Genomic DNA, 24,873 nt, shown 5'->3' on the forward strand with positions numbered 1-24,873 from the left:
TCTCAGCGAGGAAGGGTGACGTGCGTTTGGGTAATCACAGGCTTCCCCACACACGAAATACAGAAAATGGAAGGAGCCATGTTGATTAAACAGGGCTTATATTCAAATCTTCTTTTAATGAAGTGACCTGAGGAGATGGATATTCAATAATACCCTGAACTGAACATAGCTTTCTAAAGACCAGGATGTTTCTTTTTGGAGAAGTACACCAAAACTATTTAGAATAGTTAGAATTTGTTTTTCTAAGAAAGTGTCACGGAAGGGTCACCCTGGTCGTCAATAAACATGTCAAAACGATTATTCCGAAAGCTTCCTGTGACTATATGGCTGCTTGACCATTGGGACCCATAGTTCATAGTTCTACAGCAATTCAGTTCTACAGCAATACACAGACTTTATCCGGAATCTCCACTGTCCTTAGATATTTCACTGACTTCACAGACCTCCTTTGAGGCCAGAGGTAATTGTGGCGCAGAGAGTTGGGCGCTGAATTCCTGTGGATTGGCAGACCCTCAACATGTCGATCCAGGGAAGAGCGCCAGATTCACTCCGGACCCCAAAGGGTCAAGTGCTTCCCACATCCGCCTTGAAGAGAACCAGGAGCCGGCCGGCTTTTATCTCGACGGCCATGTGGGTTTTTTCTGGTTTACATAAAACACACGGCACAAAGCATTTATATACAGTACCTACAACAGAAAAAAGATGTTCCCTGAAAAAAGGATGTTCCCATCCTTTATCTTTCATTGTTTGAAGGTATTTTTAAAAAAAAAATATATATAAGTTTTATCGGCCTAAGCCCAAATGTTTGTTTTGTAGTAGGAAGTACGATTTAACTTCCTCATTTATTATCAACACATCTATAATGAAAGTCAGGCAATCAAGAAGTGCCTGTTTGGAGTATTATGTGCTGTGGCAGCTTATATGACAGCTGGGTGGCCTGAAAGGTCATCCTAAGGTCTGACCAACCCTGCACAGGGACTTCCGTTATCATGACCCTTTCCATGAAATGACATGAGATAATGACTAAGTATATTTCCTAAATTGGTTGCATCATAGAGCATAGCTAAATTCAAACGAAAAATCATGATAAAACCCATGAGATCAGATTAGTGACTAATATGGCACTCGCTCATCTAACTATAATAACAGGAGTCTCAGTATGTAATTCTGTTTTCTCCGCCCCAGATGGAGGGGCAGCGTCAACGTGAGGTGGGTTGGATGAGTGGTTTCCGGAGAAGGCTGAAACTATCAGCCCATTGAGATCAGGCAACGTACCGGCCACGAAACAGGCACTGTTTCGTGGCCGGGTGCATTGAGGACCCAAGGTGTGAGGGTCGGGATGCAAAGTCGTTTGGATGAGCGGTTCTTCAGAAAGCTGCAAGCTGTAAAACAAGAGGCCAAGCATTCTTCAGTAAGAATCTGAAACGGCTTTGCTTGACTGACCCGTTCGGCTGTGAGTGAACTGCAGCCTGCTTTAGATCACTCTGGAATGGGAGCGAGCACAGAATACAGGTGACACTTCTACCCTTGCTTGTACTTTCAGCATCCTGGGCACTTCCTTTTCTTCAATGTCTAATAACTAACAACGACTATCAGCTTATTGGACACAGCTATGGGTGTAGGTCCCTTGCTCAAGGGCATTTCCTCTGACCAGGATAAGGTCGAGGGATGGAACCAACAACCCTCCAAGTTCCAAAGGAACAGCTCTGCCTGCTAGACCACTTTACCGTCAGTGTCAGCACGGAAGAGGTCAAATCTCAGACTTTTCGGGAACCTTCATTTCCCGCTCAGGCTCCAAGCCGATGGGAGTGCTGTAAGTGGGAGCGGGTCACAGGTTTAATTCCCGGCCGCGGCGAGTGTCGACGGGTGGGGAGTGCCTTTGAGCAGGAACAGCTATATGCCTCAGTGTAAACCTCTCTGCTAACGGCCTCCAATGTAAATACCACGTCCTCCTTAATGAACGCCGAGAAACAAACTGGGTCGCCATGTTTATTGAAGTCTGTGGAGATGTATACAGAGGAGGGTACACAGCATGATCTGTACAGAGAGACTGCCTTGCTGTTTTCACACAAATCAGCTGGTGGGTCCTGTTGATATTTATGTTCATATTTATGTTTCTCAGGGGATACTGTCAAACGCCCTACTTTAGGAAGAATTGAAGGTCAAATCCCAGGGTGGCGAAAATAAATCTGACAAGTAAGCAAGGGAATGTAAATACACCAGTGTCTCTGCCACCATCGTTCACACTAGGGGGGGCGATGACTAAAGCAGTGGTGTGTCACAACACCTCGACACCGTGATTAATGGAACAGACTAAACTCTGGGAAACGTATAGCTATATGCTCAGCAGCTGGAGCGGGGCTTCAAGAACTCCAGAGGGATCGTGTGTGGGAACATGCCCTCAAACTTCGCCTCGATCTACACATTCTCCCTCCATTAAGTCTCCTGTGACTGACTTCCAGTCAGGACAGATCTTGGCCGTCCCTAGGAGGGCTCCAGTTTCTGGGATCGTTGTAGAGCTTTCTTCCTCATCCCTCTGGGTTTTTGAGAGCAGTGCAGCCCTACTTGCATAGTGAGACTGGATCTGTGATGACTTGACTACGAAGCAAGGCGGGTTGGTCATTCCAGGAAGACAGTGCCAGATAATGGCACTTTAGGAATGTAGAAATTGTGCTTATTTATAGGTCAGGGCTTACCAGTAACAAAGAGGTTATGATTGTTCACTTAAAAGGCGCCCTCTCTAGCAAGGCCTGCTCTGGGCTACTGCAGAAACATTGAAAGGGACCCCCTCCCTATATGTGGATGTAAAGGGCTCATTCCGGAGGAACGATTACTTTCTTCAGGGGATCACACACACTGATGAAAACATTCTTATGAATATTATATTCCACTTCTGCCAAGTCTGTATGGCTAGAGGCCACTTAGTCAACCACTGAACCGTTGACCTTGAGACACGACGCAAGCAGCAGAATCCTCCCAGCTCAGTTCCTGGAAATGGGATGGCTTACTTCCTGTAGGTTCCAGATAACAAGTTTTCTCCCGGCAATGTAAATGAGAAGCGGTGGGAGCAGGAGGAAGGATGGGGGACGGGATCACTGGAAGCTCTCTGGTCCTGCCTCTTCTACTCCTCCATCTACCCTCTCCCTCTCCTTCCTGTCTCCAACTGTTTTTTTTTGTTGTGTATTTGCTTATAAATGATCCACTAAAACTTATCCCAAATCCAGGAGGAATCGGATTTCATGAAACATCTTTTATCGGGAAACCTGGCTAGACACAAGGTCTGCAGAAAACCTGGCCTTAAAGGATGAGAAAATGTCTCTTTTTTTAAAGATCGCATCAGAAAACACTAAAACACGCAGTATTTATAGTCCACCGACAGAAACGGGGCCGGCATTTATGCTTAAGTGGCCTTTTCATGCTTATGCTAGCTACACATTCTGAACCAGGAAAGTGAGGTGGAGGAGGTGGAGGAGAGGTCTCGGGGGGTGGAGGGTGGAGGAGGAGGAGAGGAGCAGGGTGAGGGGAGGGGGGGGAACGGAGAGAGGGGACATGGGCATACCTCAGCAGAGGTGTCGCCATCGTCTTTTAAGGAGCCCAGGGACCTGCGTGGCTCGTCCATGGCCACATGACTCATGACCACAGGGGTTTGTTGGGTGTATGCCGGTGTAGGGGGGGGGGGGCGGGGAGCAGAGTGCTGGGGTCCCAACGAGGCTGAGTGCTATGACGTCCTGTGTGTGTGTGTTTGTGTGTGTTTGTGTATGTGTGTGTGTGTGTGTGTGTGTGTGTGAACAGTGTGTCCCATCTCGCAACCATTTACAGTCATCTGTGTTTAGCAGCGGCCGCTGGCGGTGTGTTTGTGTCTCATTAAGTGTGCGGCCAACGGGGCCTGGAAAGCACCAGCCGAGAGGAGGAGGTGGGTCAGGTTGTGTTGCCATGACTGTAATTGTGCGTCCACAACAACCGACTAATGGATCACTAGTGGAGGGCAATGGTCTTTATCAGGTTGAACTCACATCAACACAACGGCGCAGTACACAAGAGCAAACCCTAGCACACACAAGCACAATCATTGGGTATACCTAACTTTAAGACAAACAGGTAGGTTCCAGATCATTTTAACTCCGATCCAAAGTATAAAGGACGGCAGCTATTTCTCAACTGTTGTGAAACATGGAAAATAATATATTTTATATTCTAGGTTTCTGTCCCTTGCTGGTTTCTAATCAGCAAGGAACATTGTTTTCCTGGTTAAAAAAAAAGTTCAAACTTCCTCTCGCAGTCGGTCCATTCAGTGCGCCATCTAGTGGAGAGCTCTATGGGTGACAGCCGGGCACAGTAGCCTGCTCTGTGGATTCATATAAGTTGCCTGCCAATGTACTGTATAAATGTTTGTGTGTGTGAGAGAGAATGTGCGTGTGTGAGAGAGAGAATGTGCGTGTGTGAGAGACTTTGTGTGTGTGAGTGAGTACGAGCGAGGGAGAGAGAGAGAGATTGTGCGTGTGTGTGTGTGAGTTTGTGCGTGTGTGTGAGAGAGAGGGAGAGAGAGAGTTTGTGTGTGTGTGTTTGAGAGAGGGTTTGTGCATGTGTATGTGTGAGTTTGTGCGTGTGTGTGTGTGTGTGTTAGAGAGTTTGTGTGTGTGTGTACTGTTTTATTAAAAGCCCTTGCTGCCGTCTGTATTCAGACAGATAACTCAACATCTGAGTGACGCAAACACTCGCTCAAGAGACAAGAGGAGGGCGCATATCTCTCTCTCTCTCTCTCTCTCTGGAACAGCTCATCTTCTCTCTGCCAAGACAGCCGCAGCAGTCTCTAAAACATCGTAGCACCGGCACGATGCAGAAGATCGTGTTGCGCTTTAGCAGAGAAAACTCTGCGGTATTTATCGGCATTCTGTATTTTTTATTTCTGCAGGCAATTTAGTACGAGTGGAGCCTCCTGAAAACAACCGATGAGAGAACCACGGAGCATGGACGTGATGGGAGTATTTCTGAGCGAAAATACAAACTTTACCAACGGATTTATCCAAGTCAACCGAACCCAGCTCCTCCCATCGCGGGCGGACGAGAGGAAGGCCATCGCACTGCCGGTTCTCATGTTTGCCGGCGGAGCGCTCGGGAACATAATCGCGATAGTCGTGCTGTCGATATCGCGGCAGGATCGAAAATCGTCGGCATTCTACACGCTGGTCTGCGGCCTGGCCGTCACGGACCTGCTGGGCACCTGCCTGGCCAGCCCGCTGACCATCGCCAACTACCTGGACGAGCACATCCTGGAGAACGGCCACCTGTGCGCCTTCCAGTCCTTCCTGCTGCTGTTCTTCGGCGTGGCGGGACTGAGCATCATCTGCGCCATGTCGGCCGAGCGGTACATGGCGATATGCTGCCCCTACACGTACCGCCGGTGGCGCGTGGGTCGACGCTTCGCGCAGAAGTTTTTGTTCTCGATTTACGTCAGCAACGTGCTTTTCTGCTGCCTGCCCATGATGGGGATGGCGAGGAGCGAGCTCCAGACGTCGCTCACCTGGTGTTTCATCGAGTGGCGGAAGCAGGACCCACTTCCGGCCACGTACGCCTTCCTGTACGGCACGGCGAGCCTGTCGCTGATATTGGCGACGGTGGTGTTCAACGTGGCGGTGTGCGGGACGCTGCTGCTCATGCGCAAGAAGACGGTTCAGCGGCCCTCGACCAGGGCCAGCGTGCGCGAGCGCTGGGTGGCGCTCTCGTCCGCCGCCGAGACGCAGATGATCGTCGTGCTCGTGCTTACCTCGGTGGTGGTGCTCGCGTGCTCCGCGCCGTTGGTGGTAATTACCTCCTTTTTTTTTTGTTTTGAACTTTGATAACACTATTTAAGTTATATTTAATAATTTATAACTTTATTATTTAAAATTAATGATGATGCTCCGTCACACGTTAATTTGGTTAACGGAGACGAATGTGCGTTTCATTCTAATTCTATTCATGTGTGGAAATAGCTGTGAAGGACAGCTTTAGAATAGGCTGAAAATAAATAAAACTACTAGAAGTACTTTGATAAAAGTCATCAACAGAACGTTTATATTTTCATATGATGCATTGCTTCACAATATTCTGTATTATAGACAGTATAAATCTATCGATTTTTTTATAGATTTAAGACATCAATGGTGCAATGTCACAATATTGTGTATTATAGACTGTGTGAATGGTATTTTATTTTTTTGTTAATTAATTTTGTAAGACATAAATTATGCCAGTAAACATGTGCGATCAAACGTGAACATGACCGTTGTACCTCGTCTGTTCCAGGCGCGGGTGTTCGCCAACCAGATCATGCACCAGGACTATCACCAGGCTGACCTCACGGCCATCCGAATAGCCTCGGTGAACCCCATCCTGGACCCGTGGATATACATCCTGCTCAGAAGGTCTCTTTTCAAGAGGATATTGAGGTCGTCGAGGAGAGTCAGGATATCGCAGAACAAGCAAAGCTCTCCTCCGTCGTCACAGACGCTGTTTAACCCGGGCCCCGAACCCACGGTCGGCAGTAGCCACGTCCTGACGCAGCTCCTGAGCAACTCGAACGTCATCACGCAGCTGCCGGCGTACATACCTTACGACCCGGAGGCTCAGCAGCAGGCCCTTGGAGACACGTTGGAAAACGTTAAAACTTTGAAGGGTTGAGTTCCGAGTCAAGAACATGTTTTTATCTCTCTCGACAAGACCACAGACTTTAAGGGTTTGTCAAGACACACCAGACAGAGGATTGATTGTAAGTCTACATGCAGCCTGTGTATAATTTTTTTTTTTTACCGTATTACCTGGATTATTTTATTATATTTACACTGTACATTGTGTAATAAACAGAATCACTTTAGGTTGCAATTAATATATTTACATGGCAATATATGCCAGTGATCTCCGTAGTTCTGTTGGTCTCTACCGTTTAGTGAATTAATCAGACAAGCACCAGACAAGGTCATTCACTCAGACACCAGGAGCACAAGAACGAATTCAACAACCAATTATTCCACAATGCATTTATTCCTTTCTAACATTTAAAAATAGCATTTTACTTAACTTAAGGTGACAATGTGGCCAAGGTCAGAAATTAACTTTTGTCCCCAACCCCTTATAAAAACCTGTACATAAGCCGAGCTAACTTAATTAAATCAGCATACACAATGTCGTCATAAAACGCCTGCTAGAATACATTTAAAATTTCGAACATCTTCCCAGTAGCAATTTCCAGTGTCACCAGTTTCCATTCGTACAACGGACAAAAGATAGTTAACATGACAAATCGATCAACACTGGCTTCCTCCACTGGGCTGATTTCCAGTCCCTGCATTTCAATTTGTCTAGGGCCTTTTTGAAAAAAAAAAAAGAAAAAGGGAGAAATCTTTATACATTGATCATAAATTAATTTCTGACCCTAGTTGTGGCACGTCTTTACAATAATCCTGTACCTCAACACCATAAATAAAAATCTATAAACATCGCTTCGGTAAAAATTCTGTCTTTTCAAACAAAATAACAGAATTTTGTACAACTTTTACAGAGTAGCCCGTCACCATACTAGTATATATTTACACTGCAAGTTTACAGATTTACAGCAAACCTCCGCCCCCGAAGGGACTGGGACATTTTGGCCTTTACATGCCTGTATACATAGGGGAGGGGTGAGGCATGACCACCCCCCCCCCCCCCCCCCCCCGCATCTTCCATTGACATCCATAAGGCCTCTGTCCTCTCGTTATGAGTCAGCCTCTTTTGCTGTGGTGGGATGTCACAACAGGAACCGTTTCCAAGTGAACCGTCCAATGGCTGGACCACCTCCCTCAATGACATTCGTCTGAAATCAACCCTTTTTAAAATGTACATATCAAAGACATTTTCTTATCAACGATTTTTTTTTAACTCATTTATCCTTGCTGGGGTCACATGATTCATCAAGATATGTAGACGTTAAAAAAGGCAAGCGAATCCACTCCAGGAAAAACAGTCTGGCGAGACGTGTTAACAAAATAGTTAAAATAAAAGTGTTATACTATTGCTATCATCGATGGTGGGAGGGGAGGGGGGGAGGGGGGGTGCAGTGTGTTCGGTTTGAACCCTCAAGAGATAGACAACAAATACAAAAATGACCTACTGAACAATTCAATACCAGAGATTCAGGGTGACATTCATGTTAACAAAGAAACAAAAGACAAAAGAAACTAAAGTAATCCGCAACAGATTTCAAATGAATCTTCATCTCTCCCATTCTTTTTTTTATTATTGTGATCTCTCTACTATAACAGAAAAAAAAAAGCAAAAAAAAAAAGAGTTGTGCCATGTATATCATTAAGTATCCTCCAAGTAAATAAAGATTAAGACACCCCATCAGCAAAGCCAAGTGATCGCTAGGCTCTAAGAAGGCTAATCATCACAAACCACCTAACCATTGCTCTGTTGATAACAAGGAATATAGAATCCTTCATTTCCTCATTTGTAAAAGTAATAATACATTTCCCGTGCCTTGACATCAAGTTATTAAAATGTTTTGTTCAGAGGATAGCTAGCAAGCCTGTCTTCCTTAAAAAAATAAACAAAAAATACAGTGTTGATTGCTAAACTCATCTTGCTTTGATTAACAAAGTGCAAATCTGGTGGTTGAAAGAATTTGTGTTACGCACGTACAGATGATTTACTCAACCATAATCTGAACCCCAGAATTAAAACATTGAAAAAAAAAATAATTATTCAATTCTAATTAAAGTCGCCATGTGTAACATTTCAACTAGCTCGTAGTTTACCTGGAGGAATCCGTAGTCATTGCTGATGTCACACGGTTGGTCAGTTGTAGGGGACATAACACTGCTCGAGTCGTTTACATTCTGAACGTTTCCAGCCTACTAACATGTAGGTGCTTAAGGATACACATGCCGACTGGTTTGACAAGTTGAGTTTAACATTGGCCCATCTAATACAGCTCACATCAGGTAGAAAATATGACGAAGAAACAATACATAAAAAAATTATATCTGGAAGGCCCACAGCTGGCCTCTTACATATGGTTTGAGAAATTTTAATCGCTTCATTTTGGTATCCACTCTTCTCTGGTCGATGGCCACAAAGTCATCCTAACAGGACAGGTCATGGACCACTCTAGCCTTGAGAAATAGTCTCAGTGTCAAGTTATGCAGAAAAGGTGCGTAATGATTTTTAGACCAGGGGTCAATTTCCCCAAACCAATGATCCTACGTGAACATCTGTAAATGTTCTTTCCAAATCGATATTTGGCAGCTGAAGACAAGTATCTTTGCGACACCCCGTACGCCTGGTCAGTTACAATAGATTTTGTTCCCAATATGGGCAGGATTTTATCCAATGAGAGCATCAGCCTCTTTTGGAGGAGTAGTGTGAGGGCCAAAGAGAACAGAGGATTGGTCAGCTGTTCAGCTTTGTTCGCTTGCTGGGAAAGGGGCGTCACCTGCTTGCTTGGAAAGGGGCGGGGCCTGCAATATAGCTCACATTGCGCAACCCCTTGAATTCTTAGCCAGAATATTAATCAGACGAAAGTGTTTTCAATGGCGGTAGCAGTTACTAAAAAAATATATATAAAAAGACGTAACCATTTATTTCTGAATTTAAATATTTGGTTTTATCATGCTAATATTGTATTTCGCACAAACAACAAATCCATGTGACGAGATTATCATTGAATTTGGGTTCTAATGAGCAGGATACATTTGAACCCCAACATTGAATTATCCTAAGGTGCCCGCGAACGGGACATTTATAGAACAAAGATAACACATGGAGCATGATTCCCTAGAGATGTTCACAAATTAACTCAACCTGTGGCTTAATTGAATATGAAAATAATTATTCAGATGCAACGTGTACACTCCCAACATGTGCATGCACATACACACACACACACACAGCAATAGTAGACTCAAAAAAAAAAGTCTACTATTAAAAAACCATAACATCACTGAGTACCAAAACTAAACCAATAAATAAAAATAAAAACGATATGCCGGTGAACCGCTAACAAAAGTGACTGCGGAAGTGGGCTTGTTGGGCAGATGTGGCTACTGGCCTTTCTGATCTTACAACTACATCTCCCATCAGCCCCTGCGTGATAAGAACCGTCCCTTAGCTCAACTCGCACACTCAGGGAGGGCTGTCCAAGCCTGGCCGTCGCTACACTAAGGTGGGGTGTGTGGGGGTGTCTGGGGGGCATGGGGGGGGGAGGGGTTAGCTACATACAGTCAAGTCCATGGAGAGGCCCCAGCGTTCTAGACCACGTACTGGTGGTTCGTCGTGTAGGCCTGCCGGCTGTACTGGAAGTGGTCCGTCAACACGTTGTTGCGGTTGTGCTGTGGCTCCAACCCGTGCGTGAAGGGCAGGGAGACCCCGTTGGCCTGTAACCTCTCCAGCGGCGCCGGGGAGTCAAAGGTCACCAGGTCCTGCTTGCTGCTGGGCAACAACTTCTTCTCGTGGTTGGCGTCGTACTTTGCCTGTTGGAGGAGGAGAGGCAGTGAGACGAGAGACCCGGGACAAAGTGTGGTTATGACAAGTGGACCATCCCTTAGGCAACACATCGTGAGCCTTTAGAAAAACACTGGACGCAAGTTTGTAAAAATACGGAAAATGACACACAGTATATAGTGCCGGAAACCAATAATTCCATGTTTGTACGATTTGAAACTTGTTGGTTTTAGAACGTCAAAACAAAGCTTTGTCAATTCTGATTGGACGATGTTCCGAAAGGGTTAGTGTTAACCGAAAGTTTTAATTGTTTTAACTTTTTGAGCACAGAAGCAAGGTGGAAAATCTGAGTTGTCTGCTACACCCAGCCAAGAGCCAATCATGTGATCATTGCTTAAGTGTTTCATTCAACAGCAAGGAACTTGGATCCTTCTGAAAGTTAACTAAATACTCAACAACCTGCTGCTTGAGAGAAAGATAAATAAAAAGGCCATCCGTGAGATCGACCCATGAGCAAGCTATGTATACAAAAACACAGATGGGAATCATCTACTGCCAACCAAATGAAAGTGCCTGAAGCACTGAAGAGTTCTAGTAATCTAATAGCTAGATTATTAGCAAAAGGGGAAATTGTATATTTTAATCCCTAAATTCATCCCTGGGGTAAAATACAATATTCATTTAGCAGTCGCTGTTTTTGACCTAGATTGAGGTCAGCCACAACACAGCCGAAGAAATATGCGGAAAGTTAAATGTGGAAATATACAAACATATATATAGCCAGAGAATCAAATTCTTAAGATAAGATGATGTGGATACAGCATGTTCATTTGCACAAATACAGTCTGTGAACATATACATATAGCATGTATGACTATAAATAAAGCATGCATCAGTATATCAATATTCAATATTCAATATCAATATTCAATATCCAAGTACACAAATACAGTATGCACAAGTATACAGATACATTATGAACAAGTACACAATATAAAAAAAGTATACAAAAACAAAACATATACATGCATGAACACAATAGGTATAAAAACACAGCATGTCGACGCACTATATACATTCCCTACACCACCCTTTTAACAGAAGACAGCCCACCCAGCCCCTGTGTGTGTGTGTGTGTGTGTGTGTGTTGCTCGTGGGTCACCTGTGCGCAGCAGTGCCACCCAGTGGCCTGGAGGCTCACCTTGTTGTAGAGGAAGACGCCCACGATGGCCGTCATCATGCCCAGGATGTTGGTGGAGCTGACGGGGTTGCGCAGCATGAACAGCGAGATGCTGATGACCATGATGCGCTTGGTGGCGTTGGCCACGGCGTAGCTCAGCGGGCTGACCAGGTTCAGCACGCTGAAGGCGATCACGTTCTGGGCAAAGTTGCAGAACCCGCTGACCAGCAGCAGGAGGAAGGTGCGGGTCCAGCCCGTTGTGTCCGTCTGATTGGACGGGATGGGCGGGGTCACAGAGAGGAGGGAGGAGCATGAGGTCATGGTTGGGACTGCTGTCAACTCAGGGCTCTGCTATTTATCGCCTTGAACTAGATGTGTGATTGCATGTTTAGGGAAGTTCTGGGTTCGAACCGCAATGCCCGAAGTCAACCCTGCAGGCATACTTTAGCACGATGCCTAGCCCTCCCGTTTACTCATCGATGACATGCATCTTTAAACACTTTGGACAGACCAATCTTAAAACACAGGGATCTGACGCAGAGAACTAAAGACGCGACCGCCGGTCAGAGTTCCAGGGTGCGTAGTGCGATGAAAGCAGTCTGGCTGTAGAACTCTCTGCTGAGCCATCGTTTGGTCAATATTTTGACACAATTGAACAATTTACAAAGTACTCTGTCCTGTCCACACTAAGCAGGATCCCCGCTACAATGCTATGAAACTGGATACGTTTTCAAGTGTATTCCGATGCACTCAACGCTGAGAGAGCAGGTAGAAGAAACTACTTGGCCGGAGGAACTCCGGTATGGGCGTAACACACATAAGATAAACTGACCTCGATATGTGTACATTGTTGTATAAAATACAGGGCAAACTGACCTAAATGTGTACATTGTTGTATAAAATACAGGACAAACTGACCTCAATATGTGTACATTGTTGTATACAATAAAGGACAAACTGAACTAAATATGTGTGTTGTTGGTTACTATTTTAGACTTCATTGGATAAAGCAAGCTCCAGGACGCTAGTCCCCTCAACGGATCAGTGTCCACAGACAGACCCCCGTCGTCGCTATAACAACCAGAGATGACACGAGGACTCTTCAGGGGTCAGCATCCAGAGACAGGCCCCCGTCGTTGCTACTAGGGGTGTAACGGTACACGTATTTGAACCGAACCGTCACGGTACAGGCACTTCGGTGCGGTTACAGAGGTGTACCGCGGTACGTAAATGTGGTGTACATAGCGTTAATATGGCGAATGTAAAGGCTTGTTTTGCGGTGCGGAACTTAAAACTTGAAGTCAGAGTTCCCCCCGGACCGTTTAGCCTTATTAGGCTCGGCTCGCACGTGCGCGAACTCCGGGTAATAGCAGTAGCAGAGCGCGATCGCGACTGTGTGTGGATTGATGTCTACTAGCGAACTGAGAGCGAACTGCATGGCGAGCGACAACAGAAAACCGGAGCTTGAAGATGCCCCCCTGTCATTTAAATCCCAAGTGGGGGAGAACTTTGGATTCCAGGTTAATTATCACAATGGGGAAAGACGAGTGGACAAGTCGAAAGCTGTGTGCAGACATTGTTCAACAGCGATCGTCTATGCAAATGGAAACACATCGAACTTGCACAGATTTTTCGCCCCCGGTACAATTTTAACGTGACAGCACCATCCAGGTGTTACTGTCACCGCTGCGAAATGAAAAAAAGTTGTTCAAACCGTTCAAACCCAGCTCCCTACACTATTTAATCAACCCCTACACCTGTCTGGGAATTCAGAACGGGCAAATGCCATCACCAGAGGTGCGTTCAGAATCGCAAACGTAGGCGAACGTTCGCGAACGATTTTAAACATTTTCCGTTAAATGAACATAAGCAAGCAAACGTTTACGAACATAGGCAAACTGTCTGAAGAGGTAGTTCTCCACAAACAGATGCTCTCTTCGGCTACGTGACATTCGTTGCCATGGCATTAAACTAAACTATATTGAAATCATTTACTCCTTTCCTACACAGAAAGCAATAGATAAAACGTTTCTTTTGCATCCTAAAATGCGATTTGAACGTTATATCGCAGTAAGTGGGTACAACTTCGGTGACGTAGCCCTCTATTCTTGAATTTTCCGTACTGGTTGTCTGCAGTAGGCTTTCAATGAGGTCGACCACTTGCAAACCCTCTTCTGTAAACTCTTCCATTAACATGGAGGCTGCCGCTAATACCATGGCCTGCCGCTAATACCATAGCGTCGACAAGACGGACCCCCCCTGTCGTCGCTATAACGACCGGCGGCGACGACGACGCGAGGAAGAGAGGCCACTCACCGGATCGGGGTCCACCAGGAAGGAGGAGAGGTCCACCAGCACCCACGTGGGCACCATGAAGAACACGGCGTTGAAGCCCAGGATGTTGAGCAGCCGCAGGTGGTGGATCCGCGTGTCCCGCAGCACCTGACCCACCGGACGCCAACGTCAACATTCAGACAGTCAGGGGAGTTTTTTTCCAGACGGCCGGTCGCCGCGACAGCCAGCTCGTCGGGAGCAGTAGGGTCGAGGCGTCTCGCTCAGGGACACCTCGATGCGACGCGGCTAGGAGGAGGCGGGGTGCGAACTAGCAACCTTCCCGTTACAAGTCAGCCCGCGCTCTTCCTCCTGAACTACTTCAGCCCTTCCCTTCATCGATATTACACGTTATAGCTATGTAGAGAACGTGTATTTGCATACCTTATTCACATTTATAAAAGGCACATTTTATTTATTGACGTTACAAATCACTTATATGAACACTTCATACATTTGCATTCTAGCTATTTGATTGCCCGTCTCCGATTATCTCGAGGAGAGTGATTGCAACAGCAAAGATGTCCAAATCAACAAGGAAATCCCAATCAACCTTGTTTATGCAGCACATTCCATGCAGAACGGCAATAAAGTGCTTCACAAGGGATCATTCGATTCTTGGTGTCTCTATTGTACAGAGACACTGACGTGTGTAAAGAGAAGGAGGAACCGCCGGTGATCATATCAGGTTGGAAATGAATAACGAGCTCTTTTGTCTTGCTGCATTACTAAAGCGTCAAGGCCCCGTTGTACTTGAATCAGAGTGTTAATGCGTCAAACACAACAATTCGCACTACAATGCGGTCACTGATTGGTGGGCTGACGAGACGCAATCATTCACTTGATGCTGTTGACAAATTGCAGTCAGCGACATATTTGGGACTGGGCCCACAACTAGTTTGCCTGAGTGCCCCGCACACAGCATGCCAATCGAACCCCAATGTGTACAAGTCGTTGGCAAACCTGCCACATTTGACATTTACATTTAGTGCTTTAAGCAGACGGGACTTACAACGGTTCATACGGTGTCAGCCAGGCAAGGCGACAGCGAGTTCGGCGGGAGCTGTTAGGGTGAGGCGTCTCGCTCAGGGACAACTCGACACTAGGAGGAGCCGGGGATCGTACTAGCAACCTTCTGGTTACAAGTCAACCCGCTCTACCTCCTGAGCTAAGCCGACCCAACGCACTTTAAACCTTTCGAGTTTCAGGTCTTCGGTATATCGGTGCTTTACCGGACCACTCCTATTCCCGGTGAGCTGATTCTCAACCATTCTCCCGTCCGGGTGCGAGTGCAGGAATGGAGACGTGCGCGTGACCCACCTTTTTGGAGAAGATGTTCTGCAGGGAGAAGCAGAGAGTGGCCGCCAGGGCGCTGATAAGCCCCAGACTGTCGAAGGACATCTCCGTGGCGGTGGCCAGCAGCACCCCTCCGATGATGGGGATGAGGGAGACGTACACCTGGAAGGAGGAGGAGGAGGAGGGAGGAAAGAGGAAGCAGAGGGTTTAGCACATGGTACATCATGTTGCCGAAGGGGATCAGCTGTATTCTAATCAGCTTTTGCATCGTCTGACACTTGTAGCAAAGCTGTTGACGTTGGCACTGCCGGAGTTGAGTCTTTTTCAGTTCTATTTTTGTTACTTTAATTTTTCTATTTTAATTGATAGTCTGTTTACCGATTAGCTACTGGATGCCTCATTTTCCTTTGGGATCAATAAAGTATTTTTGAGTTTGTTAGCAGACAAGCCAGCTGCAGAAAGCTGTGATCCCGGTATGCTCAGGAAGGATTCCAGTTAACCAGCTGAAGTAACCAAACAGGTATATGTTCATGGGTGCATCACATCCTGTTGGGCCAGTGTACCTAGTTTGCGAAATAAAGAAAAAGTTTTGGCTTACATTAAAAAGCACCAGAGACAATATAATGTACATGAACAGTCCAGGAAGTCAAAGAATAGCAAGTTAAAGAACAATGCCTGTGCCTATTGTAGTGTTAGTAATCCAAAACCACACGCGCAGGGCAGCTCTGTGCTGTTGAAACAACAATGGAACCGATAGCATCCAACCGCTAGTCACTAGAAAACAAGTGTTGACATTTTCACTCTTTGGCATTTCAATGGGAATGCCGAGTGTGTAAGTGAACTAGCACTAGTTTAAGAAACAGATACTCTAGGGACCCAGAAAGAAACCGATACCTGATGGAAGTGCTTTTTCAGCCAAGAACACGAATGAGAAGGGCAAGAGCCAGTATATTCTTCACTGTAATACCCTGAAAATTTCTTTCGCTTTCAGGTCGATTTCGTATGTTTTGAATGCTAACTGCCAAGGCTGGCTTTCACAATCAGTAGTAATAGCTCAGGTTCTGGTATCTGGGCTATGTTACATGGTGGAAAAGGAGACAATAAAAGTAGTATTAAACAGGATAGCTTAAGCCAAGCTTTCAGTCAGAATGGTTGGAACTTAAACCCGACAGCAAAGACATATTCAAAAGCATGCAGCCCTACGAAAAATAAGAATAGTTCCCAAAACATGACTGACTATAAACAAGTTTAACAATGAGTTTCTTGATAATTGGGTTTGATCTTGATGCTACTCAAGGTAAGAGGATGTATAGCATTGGAACGAGACAAACTCTGACATTCCTTTAACTACTCTTTTCTGTCCCATCTCACCATCCTGTACACAGAGAACAAAAGCCCATTGGGATGTATTTGAAGAAAGATTACTTTAAATACCGCAGCCATTACTCAGTAGTACTCAGAAAGATAAAACCGTCTAGAAGCCGAGGCCTTTGGTTAATGATTGAACAGCCTTCACTGGACCTAGGAAGAGGTGCAAGTGACTGAATATACCTTCAGGTGCATTCCTCTAGATCAAAACCAGTGGCACACTTCTGCATCCACCCACCTGTCTATCACCAGCTGCCTGTATGTATGTATGTATGTATGTATGTATGCATGCCACGTGTTACACGCACAGCCAGCAAAGACATTGACTTTCCATGCTTTATAAAGATACAGAACAGGTGTGATTCTATAATATCGTCCAACCAGTGAAGGTACAACTGTATTTAACATCAACCTCCCTAGGAAAAAGACAAGGACACGTGCCACCTTACAATAGCCTAATGTGTATTTGCCGATTGTTAGGTGGCAGCTGTCCTTTTTCTCACCGGATGCCCTTTGACCAAGCTGGCAAATGGACATTCATTCACAACTCCTGAAAACCAAGAAATATCTCAAGAGGCAAGGGTGCCTCAGTGTGTGTGTGTGTGTGTGTGTGTGTGTGTGTGTGTGTGTGTGTGTGTGTGTGTGTGTGTGTGTGTGTACAGGAGCCCCCCTGGGCCCCTCTAAGCACAAGAGGCCATTTCTTACAGTAGTAACATGAGATGGAGCAGCGGGCTCACATTATGCCCCTAAGCCACAAAAAAAGCTCTCAATAGAATCCCATTGAGGAGCACAAGAGGAGAGTGGTTGTGGTGGAGGTGGTGTTGACTCATGAACACTCACCTTCGTCGTTTGCTTCTCCTTCATGATAATTCTTGACAGCAGCACGACCCAAATTGGCATTGTGGCTTTTACTGCAGAAACAAAAGGAATAAACAGTTAGGATTAATTTAAAACAAGCTAAAAGGGGGCAGGGTTATGACACCTAGTAGTTGGCATTTAGTGAATTACTGACAGGCTTTACCTGTATTTGCAATGCGCTACATATATATTGGATTGACGTGTGTCTGATCCGTGTTTACAACGTCATAGCGCCACACACACCCTTGGCAAACATGCCACTCTCATATCATCGCATGCAGTAAGTCATTACATACTGGATTAATCTAGCTTGATTGTATACGTTTTCTTGGTTATGGTGGAGAACTGCTAATCTTTATCATTGCAATTATCCTAAAAGGCAACGTCAACAACAACAAAAACACACATGCTCAATGCAAATTGACAAAGTTACGTGGCTGCAGCGGTTCGCTTTGCTCATTCATGATAATTAACTGGACCCCATGCAACACTGCGGAAAGTTTAAAAGGCAGGCAGAGAACCTCCCCCTCATGCAACCCGCTGAGCTCATAACAGCGCGCTCACTGTGGCTGCTCTAATGGAGTCACGAACTCTCCAATTAGACTAATTGAATCCGACCGAAATGTAAACTGTGCTAAAAAATAATGAAGTTAAGCAAACTATACAAATGCATACATCCAAATGGCTGATGTTAAATGGTTAGGATAGATAATCTATGCAAACCCGTGATGTAAACTCCAGTGCCTAGACTAGCATTAGCGGGTTAGCCTATATCCACCACGGTCGGCTCACACACTCTACGGAACCAGAGGAACCCGGACGCCACTCACCGGTGTGTGCGTAGGAAACTGGCACTTTCCATATGCTGAAGTGGGCCGAAACAGAGGCAAAGTATTTCCCGAAAGCCAGGGGAATGATGTACCAGCGGAAATATCTGCTGGGCAGCTCGATCTTCGGGACTCCCCATGCCCGCAACAGCGGTGGAAGGAAGAGGACGATTGAGAAGATGTGGAAGAGCGACACCGTGACGGGATAAGGGAAGCCATTGAGGATGATCTTGTTCACCACGTTGCCCCCCGAGCTCACGGTGTACCAGCACACGCACAGGAACACTATCCGAGCCCCCTCTTTCGCCGGGGGACGCTCCACCGCAGCCATCTTCCACTTCGGCTTCTCTCTGCCTGTCGGAAGATTGCGAAAGTGAGACGTGGAGCGCGGTGCACGTCACTTCCGCTTGTCGGCCCACAGCACGGAAGTGACCCGGCTGAGGGTGCCATGATTTTCTAGTGAGGCGGACACATGGTTGGATGTGGTTCTGCTAAATTAATACCTGTACCCCCCATAAATACAATTAAAACCTATGGACGATTTCGTGATCTATGGATATGGGTAGATAGGTTTATGCTGACAGGAAATGGTATGTTTATGATTTGAAGGGCCTGAATACGACAATATCCTCAATGATTACTCTTTTAAGAATTAGGTGTGCATGGTTGCATCATGTGTAATAATTTCATGAGCAATAAGTTATGAATTTTAAGGGACAAGAAATTCACAATTTCAGCATTTTTTTTTATTAACACATATCAACGCGTCCACTGAAAAGGACTTAGTAGCAAATATGTTCTCTTGTGTTCGATGGAACCCAAAAGGCTGTTTCTGTACATTCACTAAGGCTCTGTTTTAGGGAAATCCCAGGTTTCCATAAGGCAAACGATATTTAAAGGAATGGTGTCAAGTACATTTTCCAGCATATTATTATATTTCCACTTTCCTCACAGTACAAAATGCATTATTGTATAATCCCCTGGCGTCCATTTTGAATTCATATTTTACAACCAAAACAGCCATCAAGAGGAAAATAAGGATTCACATTATAAAAATGTGTAATTGGTTGATAATTTCCCTGTGTAGGATAGGTTGGTGTTGGCTTAATAAGAACAGTCTGGAATGTTGCCATCGCATAAGCTAATCAAAGTCCATAATCAAAGAACAAATGTTTCAGCCAAGCATCAAGAGCTTTGTATAGGTACTAGGTAGCGAACAAGTAGAAAATATTGAATTCATACGCGATGGCCACATTTTTGGTTGAAGCAGCACAGACCCTTCCAGCTGAGATTGAATCAGTTTGGTATCACATCCATCAATCTGCATTCACACAGGCTGGAGAAGACCACTTTGTTATTCTTTTGTAGAATTGTTGGGATCTGCATTCACATTTCAGGATCAACAGAAAACCAAAATAATGACGCAGCACTTGCAGTTTAAAAATGCTTTTAAGTAACTTGACCAGGTATCTCAGGACAACGTTGAATCGGGAGGAGGTAGTGTGCAATGATTTAAAAGTGGAAAAATATCTGTCAGTTATGAACGTTTCCAAACGTGAAAACGGTGCCCAACAATTCCATAAAATTTTCTTAATCATCTCATCGTCTGAATGTGTTCCCACTAAACGTAGAACAACCTAGCCCTCCTAAGCCATGCCAACGATGACCAACCTTGGGAAGGGGAGTTATATTAGTCTATTACGGGTCTTGTGAGCCGGATCTCTACAGTCATGTTAACCACCAGCTCTGGACCCGGGGGATTCTGCATAGCCTTGCTTTAGTCGTCAGCCTTACGCAAAGACTTCTAAAACCTACGAGCGATGGTGCAGATTAAGCCAAACCCCAACCACCTGTCGGCCGCTTCCCTCCATGTGCAAAGGAGCAGGGAAGGGTTGTGAAATTCGAGACATCCAAACCACGCCCCTGTATTGGAGAGGCGTTGAGGACACCGCTTAGAGCCGGGAGTCGACCCACCTACACCCCTAGTCCAAACAGACGTAGGGCAGTATGTTCAGCCGGCTCTCGTCTCCGTGCGGGTCTAGAGCCATGCACTCGGTCCAGTCGTACCATTGCTTCTTGGTGTCATAGCAACCGTTCACCCCGGGCCAGTGCTCGCCGTGTAACCGGCGGAGGTCGTGCGCGGTCACGTCGCGGCACTCGCCGGGCCGCTCCGTGACGGGCTCCTCCGCCGCCACCACGTGCGCCCGCCTCGCCTCTCGGGCGGGGCCCCCGCCCTCCCCCTGCCGCTCCTGCTTCAAGTACTCGTTCATGAAGAAGTGGGCCCCGGGGGCGCGAGGGGCCCCCAGTGTGGTGAGCACGCTGCTCTGCTGGCTGAGGTAGGACTGGATGATGTCGTTGCTCGACAGCTCCTTCCAGTTGGTCTGCTGGAAGGGGCTGGGTTGCACGGGCGGGGGCGGGGGTTGGGGCGGGGGCGGCGCCTCGGGACAGATGGCCTCTGATCCGGTGCCGCCCCGGTTCTTTCGCCTCTTCTTCCTCCCGTCCTTCTCGTCCTCCTCCTCCTCCCCCCCCCTCTCCGCCTCCTGGCCCGGCTCCTTGCTGAGGCAGGATCTGATCTGGCCCGTGACGGGGTCGAAGGTCAGCCTCCGGTCTTTTAACCGGACCGGCTTCGCGCCGTCACCGGGTGCCGACTGTCCGTCCAGGTTCACCACGTAGTCCTTGGACCGGTACTTCTTCCGCTTCTTCCTGCCCGGCCCGCCGACGCCCGAACCGCCGACCTCCAGACCGCCGGGGGCCCTCAGGGCGGGGGAGGAGCCCAGGACGGGCTGAGACCCCGGCGTGTGCGAGACCCAGACGCCCTGAGCGCCCAGGGCCTCCCCTGTCGCCCGGACGTCGTTGGCGAGGGGGCCCTGCGCGTTTAAAGGCTGTGGAGGGGGCGGCGGCAGCGAGGGTCCCGGACCAGGGGTCTCCACGTACAGGGGGACCCCCACGCCGCCGGCGGTTGCTACTACTGTTGTTGTTTTCACGGCAGTCTGTTTAACACCGCCCCCCCCGCTGTCCTGCCTCGGGGTGCGGGGGCTGTGGGAGGACGAGCGGGGGCTACGGGGCTGACACTGGCCCCCGGAGGAGGCCTGCTCCAGCCGGGCGTGCTGCTGCAGCAGCGAGGCCTTCAGCAGGCTGGACGCGCTGGGCGGGGTCCGGGAGCAGCCCAGCGAGGCGGGGTGGTGCGCCGGCCGGGGCCGGGGGGGTTCCCTGACGGGGGTCTTACCGAGCCCGTCAGCGTCCGGGTGAGAGGCCGCCTCCTTGGCCGTCGGGGGTGGACGTTCGCGAGAGTCCGAACCGTCTGTGGACACGTCGGCGCCCGCGGCGGTGCCGTTCGATGGCGGCGGCGGCTGTGCGTTCTGGGGTTTGTTGGAGGCCATCTTGGCCACCTTGGCCGGCGGCAGCGGCGTTCCATCCTTGTGCTGCTCGGCACGCCGCTTCCGGTTGCTCGGCTTGTCCGCCCTCAGGGAGTTGTTGAAGTCGTTGCGGTTCTTCAGCTCGGGGGCCGGGCGCCCCGACGGCGGGGCGGGGGCCGGCGGCGGAGGGGAGACGTCCGCCTTGGGGCCGGCGCCGTTGGAAGACCCTGAGGTGGGGGCGAGGCCTGCGGACAGCCCCCCGTCGCTCTGCTGCCCGGGCTCGATCAGCTTCTGCCAGGCGAGGACCAGCTTCTTGGCCCGCTTGGCCAGGTCTTCGTTCTTGGTCTTCCTGCGGACGTCGTTGATCAGCTTGCCGAGACGGGTTTCCTTGAGAGACGTCAACAATCGAATTGATAATCAATAAACAGGAAGCGGATGTGACATTAACTCATTTACAGCTATGTCCTAGTTGGCATTCAAGCCTTTTAATGTAACACTTTTGTGTTTTATTACAGTAACCTACCTCCAGTGCCTCTTTCGTGATGGGATTTCTCTCCAAATAGGAAATTACTTCCATAACGGCAACCATGTTGCGTATCTGCTGAAAATACAAATTACATTATGCATACAACTGTAACATCTGCTTTTTTAAAACACAACCACATTACATTTTAATAGTAAACATTTTATTTAAGAAAACCCCATAAAAAAAGGGGGGGGGTCCCACTTTACTCAAGGGGATAAAAAGCATTTGCATGGACTTTCACCTGTGCAGCTGTAGAACCCTGGTTTCATAAACGTTATGACAAATCGAGAACGCATGCAAATGTCGGCCAAAGGGAAATCAACAACTCCCAACCCAATAGCTGATATGTATTTATGCTTACATCATTTATATTTAAATTAGAAGAGCCTGTCTGTATCAAATAACTCCGCAACAGTAAGGGTGACCCCTGTGCATTGTTGTTTGATTTGTTGTCAGAACCTCCTCCTCAAAAATGGGGGTTCTGTTTGCAACGGGGAAGGTCGACCTTTCACAATAAGTTATTATATGTTGCAAAAGCGGCTTTGACCAATTCCTACATAAACGCCTTTGATACAACACAACATTGAGTAACACTGCCGGTCATTGGAGGAGCACAAGAGTGCATAACCAGCAAACTGCAGGGATTGGCAGTGCATGCTAAAGTCTCCGAGAGAAAAAGTGAACAAGACAATCCAGAGTCTTGCCCAAGTTGACAGCTGTCCTTCACCAAGTCCCGTCCAAACGATCACCCACTGACCGAACCCGATCCTTCCTAAAGCACTCTCAACACAAACATCTAGGACTATTAGCAATTTATGACCCACAAATACACCCAATCACTCAACGCGCTGATTAGCTGCAGCTAGTTAGCCGGGTCGTGAGGCAGGCTGCATGACACTACTTTCCTTACTTATGGATGCTATTCCTTCCAACGTTCCCATGTGACACGGGGAAAACACCCCGGTGGATCCCCGGTCCACTCAACCCCCGGTACTTACATTGCTCTGGCCATCGATGGCCTGGACCAGCCGGTCTCTCATGGTCTGCAGGGTCGCCGTGGCTGCTGTCATGCCGGGCAGCGGGTCTAGACGCCAGCCTCTCCCCCCGAAACACACTCCGGCTACGGAGCCAGACGAGCCGACACTCACTCGCCTAACCGAAGCTGCACACGATGGTAATAAGCACCATGTTTTATGGTGCTTATTACCCCGTTGTGGACGTCAACGGCGCTTATTATCTGTGATTCCGCGGTTAAGGAATGAGTGCGGTCTCTTAGAGCTCGGCTACCCATGGACTGGTAGCCTTCGGTCCGGCCTCCTCCGCAGGCTTTTCTACGGCAGTCGGACAAAGCATGCCGGGAAAACGTGCGTAGAGACGGCTCGCCTGTGCGTGAGTGCGCATCCGGTGGTGCGCACTCACGCACAGGCGAGCCGTCCTTACGCACGGATCTATTCAGGTTTGAAGCGCTCCTATAATAAAACATGTATGGTTATACTATGGGGGGTTGAAGCATATCATATGAATCCCGAAGTCATGAAGGAAGGCATATCATATGAAAGCAGAGAAGAGAAGAGAGAAAACATACATGTGGCGATATACATTTTTAAAGATTGATATAATTTATATCTAATGGACTTTGATTCGTTATCCCGTGGGCAGGATGTTACGTTTTATTTTAGATAGCAGTGAGTAATTGAATTCAACTTTATTATAAAAGAAAGAAGTAACATATGAAGATATGTTCCAGCAATGTCAATCTACATGCAGTAAGGTTTAAGTAATAGAGATAACTTAAAGCAGTTTGCTGTAAATGTGTCTGCTACTACTACAGAACAGGTCAAATATATGGTAACATAGGGGAGTGATAGAAAGAGAACAAGAGACTTTACAAACAGTTTTTGAGTGCCAACAAAAAGAGTACAATAAAATTGTTACGGTTGCCTAAATACTGTACATGGGGGGGGGGGGGATTTACATGTTTATATATATATATATATATATATAAACATCTAACTTTTATATTCTAGTATGTGTGTTGTGTACTGTAATACATGTTATTGGGGAACCTACAGAGATGTTTTGGAGGCTTTGACCACTGGCAGCAGCCTCAGAAGACCCTCCTCTAAAGCAGAGTATTTCTTCATACACACACACACACACACACACACACACACACACACACACACACACACACACACACACACACACACACACACACACACACACACACACACACACACACACACACACACACACACACAAACCCTTTCACCAATAAAAAATCACGCAGCCAGATGATCACCAAAGGCTCTTCAGCCATTCCAAACACCTTCACCAAACACGCCTGTGTATCCGTCACCCTGATCATGTTGGCCATAAGGTGAACTGCACCGAGGTGTATTCACTGCCCCCTAGCGGCTACACAAACAATAACAGATTCCTAAAGCATGGCTTTATAATCGGCCTCAAATCTTACTATTGACTCAATTATCAGACGTACATGAGGAGGCACTCATTATTATATTGTATTAGCACACAAAAACATTCAGTTGACCCACTGAATTGGTTATTACCATTATGCTTTATGAATCAGTACAACAGAAAGGAGACCCTTAAATGTACATAATAAACTCAAGGACTCAAACAATCGAAGCAGTAGACATTACTAATCAT

General features: G+C 47.1%; 3 protein-coding genes across 6 annotated transcripts; 1 reads left to right on the forward strand and 2 right to left on the reverse strand.

Moving 5' to 3' along the window:
* Positions 1-532: 532 nt before the first annotated feature.
* Positions 533-7,369, forward strand: LOC115555512 (prostaglandin E2 receptor EP4 subtype-like). Of its 3 annotated transcripts, none has more exons than XM_030372408.1 (3): positions 533-1,512; positions 4,913-5,801; positions 6,286-7,369. In XM_030372408.1, the coding sequence occupies exons 2-3, from the start codon at positions 4,950-4,952 to the stop codon at positions 6,658-6,660; spliced, it is 1,227 nt and encodes a 408-aa protein (XP_030228268.1). In that variant the 5' UTR covers positions 533-1,512; positions 4,913-4,949; the 3' UTR covers positions 6,661-7,369. The 3 variants fall into 3 exon arrangements, with proteins under 3 accessions (XP_030228268.1, XP_030228269.1, XP_030228267.1); XM_030372409.1 differs by lacking the exon at positions 533-1,512 and adding an exon at positions 3,745-4,098; XM_030372407.1 differs by lacking the exon at positions 533-1,512 and having other exon boundaries at positions 4,609-5,801.
* On the reverse strand, positions 7,002-18,649 carry slc35e1 (solute carrier family 35 member E1). The gene is made up of 6 exons (XM_030372410.1): positions 18,322-18,649; positions 17,474-17,544; positions 15,290-15,427; positions 13,955-14,080; positions 11,660-11,905; positions 7,002-10,487 (listed from the first exon to the last, which is right to left on the reverse strand). The coding sequence occupies exons 1-6, from the start codon at positions 18,647-18,649 to the stop codon at positions 10,266-10,268; spliced, it is 1,131 nt and encodes a 376-aa protein (XP_030228270.1). The 3' UTR covers positions 7,002-10,265.
* Positions 18,650-19,042: 393 nt separating this feature from the next.
* On the reverse strand, positions 19,043-23,580 carry LOC115555511 (mediator of RNA polymerase II transcription subunit 26). Of its 2 annotated transcripts, none has more exons than XM_030372406.1 (3): positions 23,199-23,580; positions 22,198-22,272; positions 19,043-22,061 (listed from the first exon to the last, which is right to left on the reverse strand). In XM_030372406.1, exons 1-3 carry the CDS (start codon positions 23,268-23,270, stop codon positions 20,301-20,303), a joined length of 1,908 nt encoding a protein of 635 aa, XP_030228266.1. In that variant the 5' UTR covers positions 23,271-23,580; the 3' UTR covers positions 19,043-20,300. The 2 variants fall into 2 exon arrangements, with proteins under 2 accessions (XP_030228266.1, XP_030228265.1); XM_030372405.1 differs by having other exon boundaries at positions 22,198-22,275.
* Between the last annotated feature and the right edge of the window lie 1,293 nt (positions 23,581-24,873).

This window comes from Gadus morhua, chromosome 12, assembly GCF_902167405.1.
Source record: "Gadus morhua chromosome 12, gadMor3.0, whole genome shotgun sequence".
Classification (NCBI taxonomy): Eukaryota; Metazoa; Chordata; class Actinopteri; order Gadiformes; family Gadidae; genus Gadus; species Gadus morhua.

Excerpts from the sequence above, each read along its gene's own strand:
- LOC115555512 (XM_030372408.1), top strand. The coding sequence starts at position 4,950 with ATGAGAGAACCACGGAGCATGGACGTGATGGGAGTATTTCTGAGCGAA. Across the intron at positions 5,802-6,285 it reads CGTGCTCCGCGCCGTTGGTG|GCGCGGGTGTTCGCCAACCA; the intron begins GTAATTACCTCC and ends CGTCTGTTCCAG.
- slc35e1 (XM_030372410.1), bottom strand. The coding sequence starts at position 18,649 with ATGGCTGCGGTGGAGCGTCCCCCGGCGAAAGAGGGGGCTCGGATAGTG. Across the intron at positions 11,906-13,954 it reads TCCTGGTGGACCCCGATCCG|ACGGACACAACGGGCTGGAC; the intron begins GTGAGTGGCCTC and ends CCGTCCAATCAG. Across the intron at positions 10,488-11,659 it reads GCGTCTTCCTCTACAACAAG|GCAAAGTACGACGCCAACCA; the intron begins GTGAGCCTCCAG and ends CTCCTCCAACAG.
- LOC115555511 (XM_030372405.1), bottom strand. The coding sequence starts at position 23,270 with ATGACAGCAGCCACGGCGACCCTGCAGACCATGAGAGACCGGCTGGTC. Across the intron at positions 22,276-23,198 it reads CCATCGATGGCCAGAGCAAT|CAGATACGCAACATGGTTGC; the intron begins GTAAGTACCGGG and ends TTGTATTTTCAG. Across the intron at positions 22,062-22,197 it reads TCACGAAAGAGGCACTGGAG|GAAACCCGTCTCGGCAAGCT; the intron begins GTAGGTTACTGT and ends ACGTCTCTCAAG.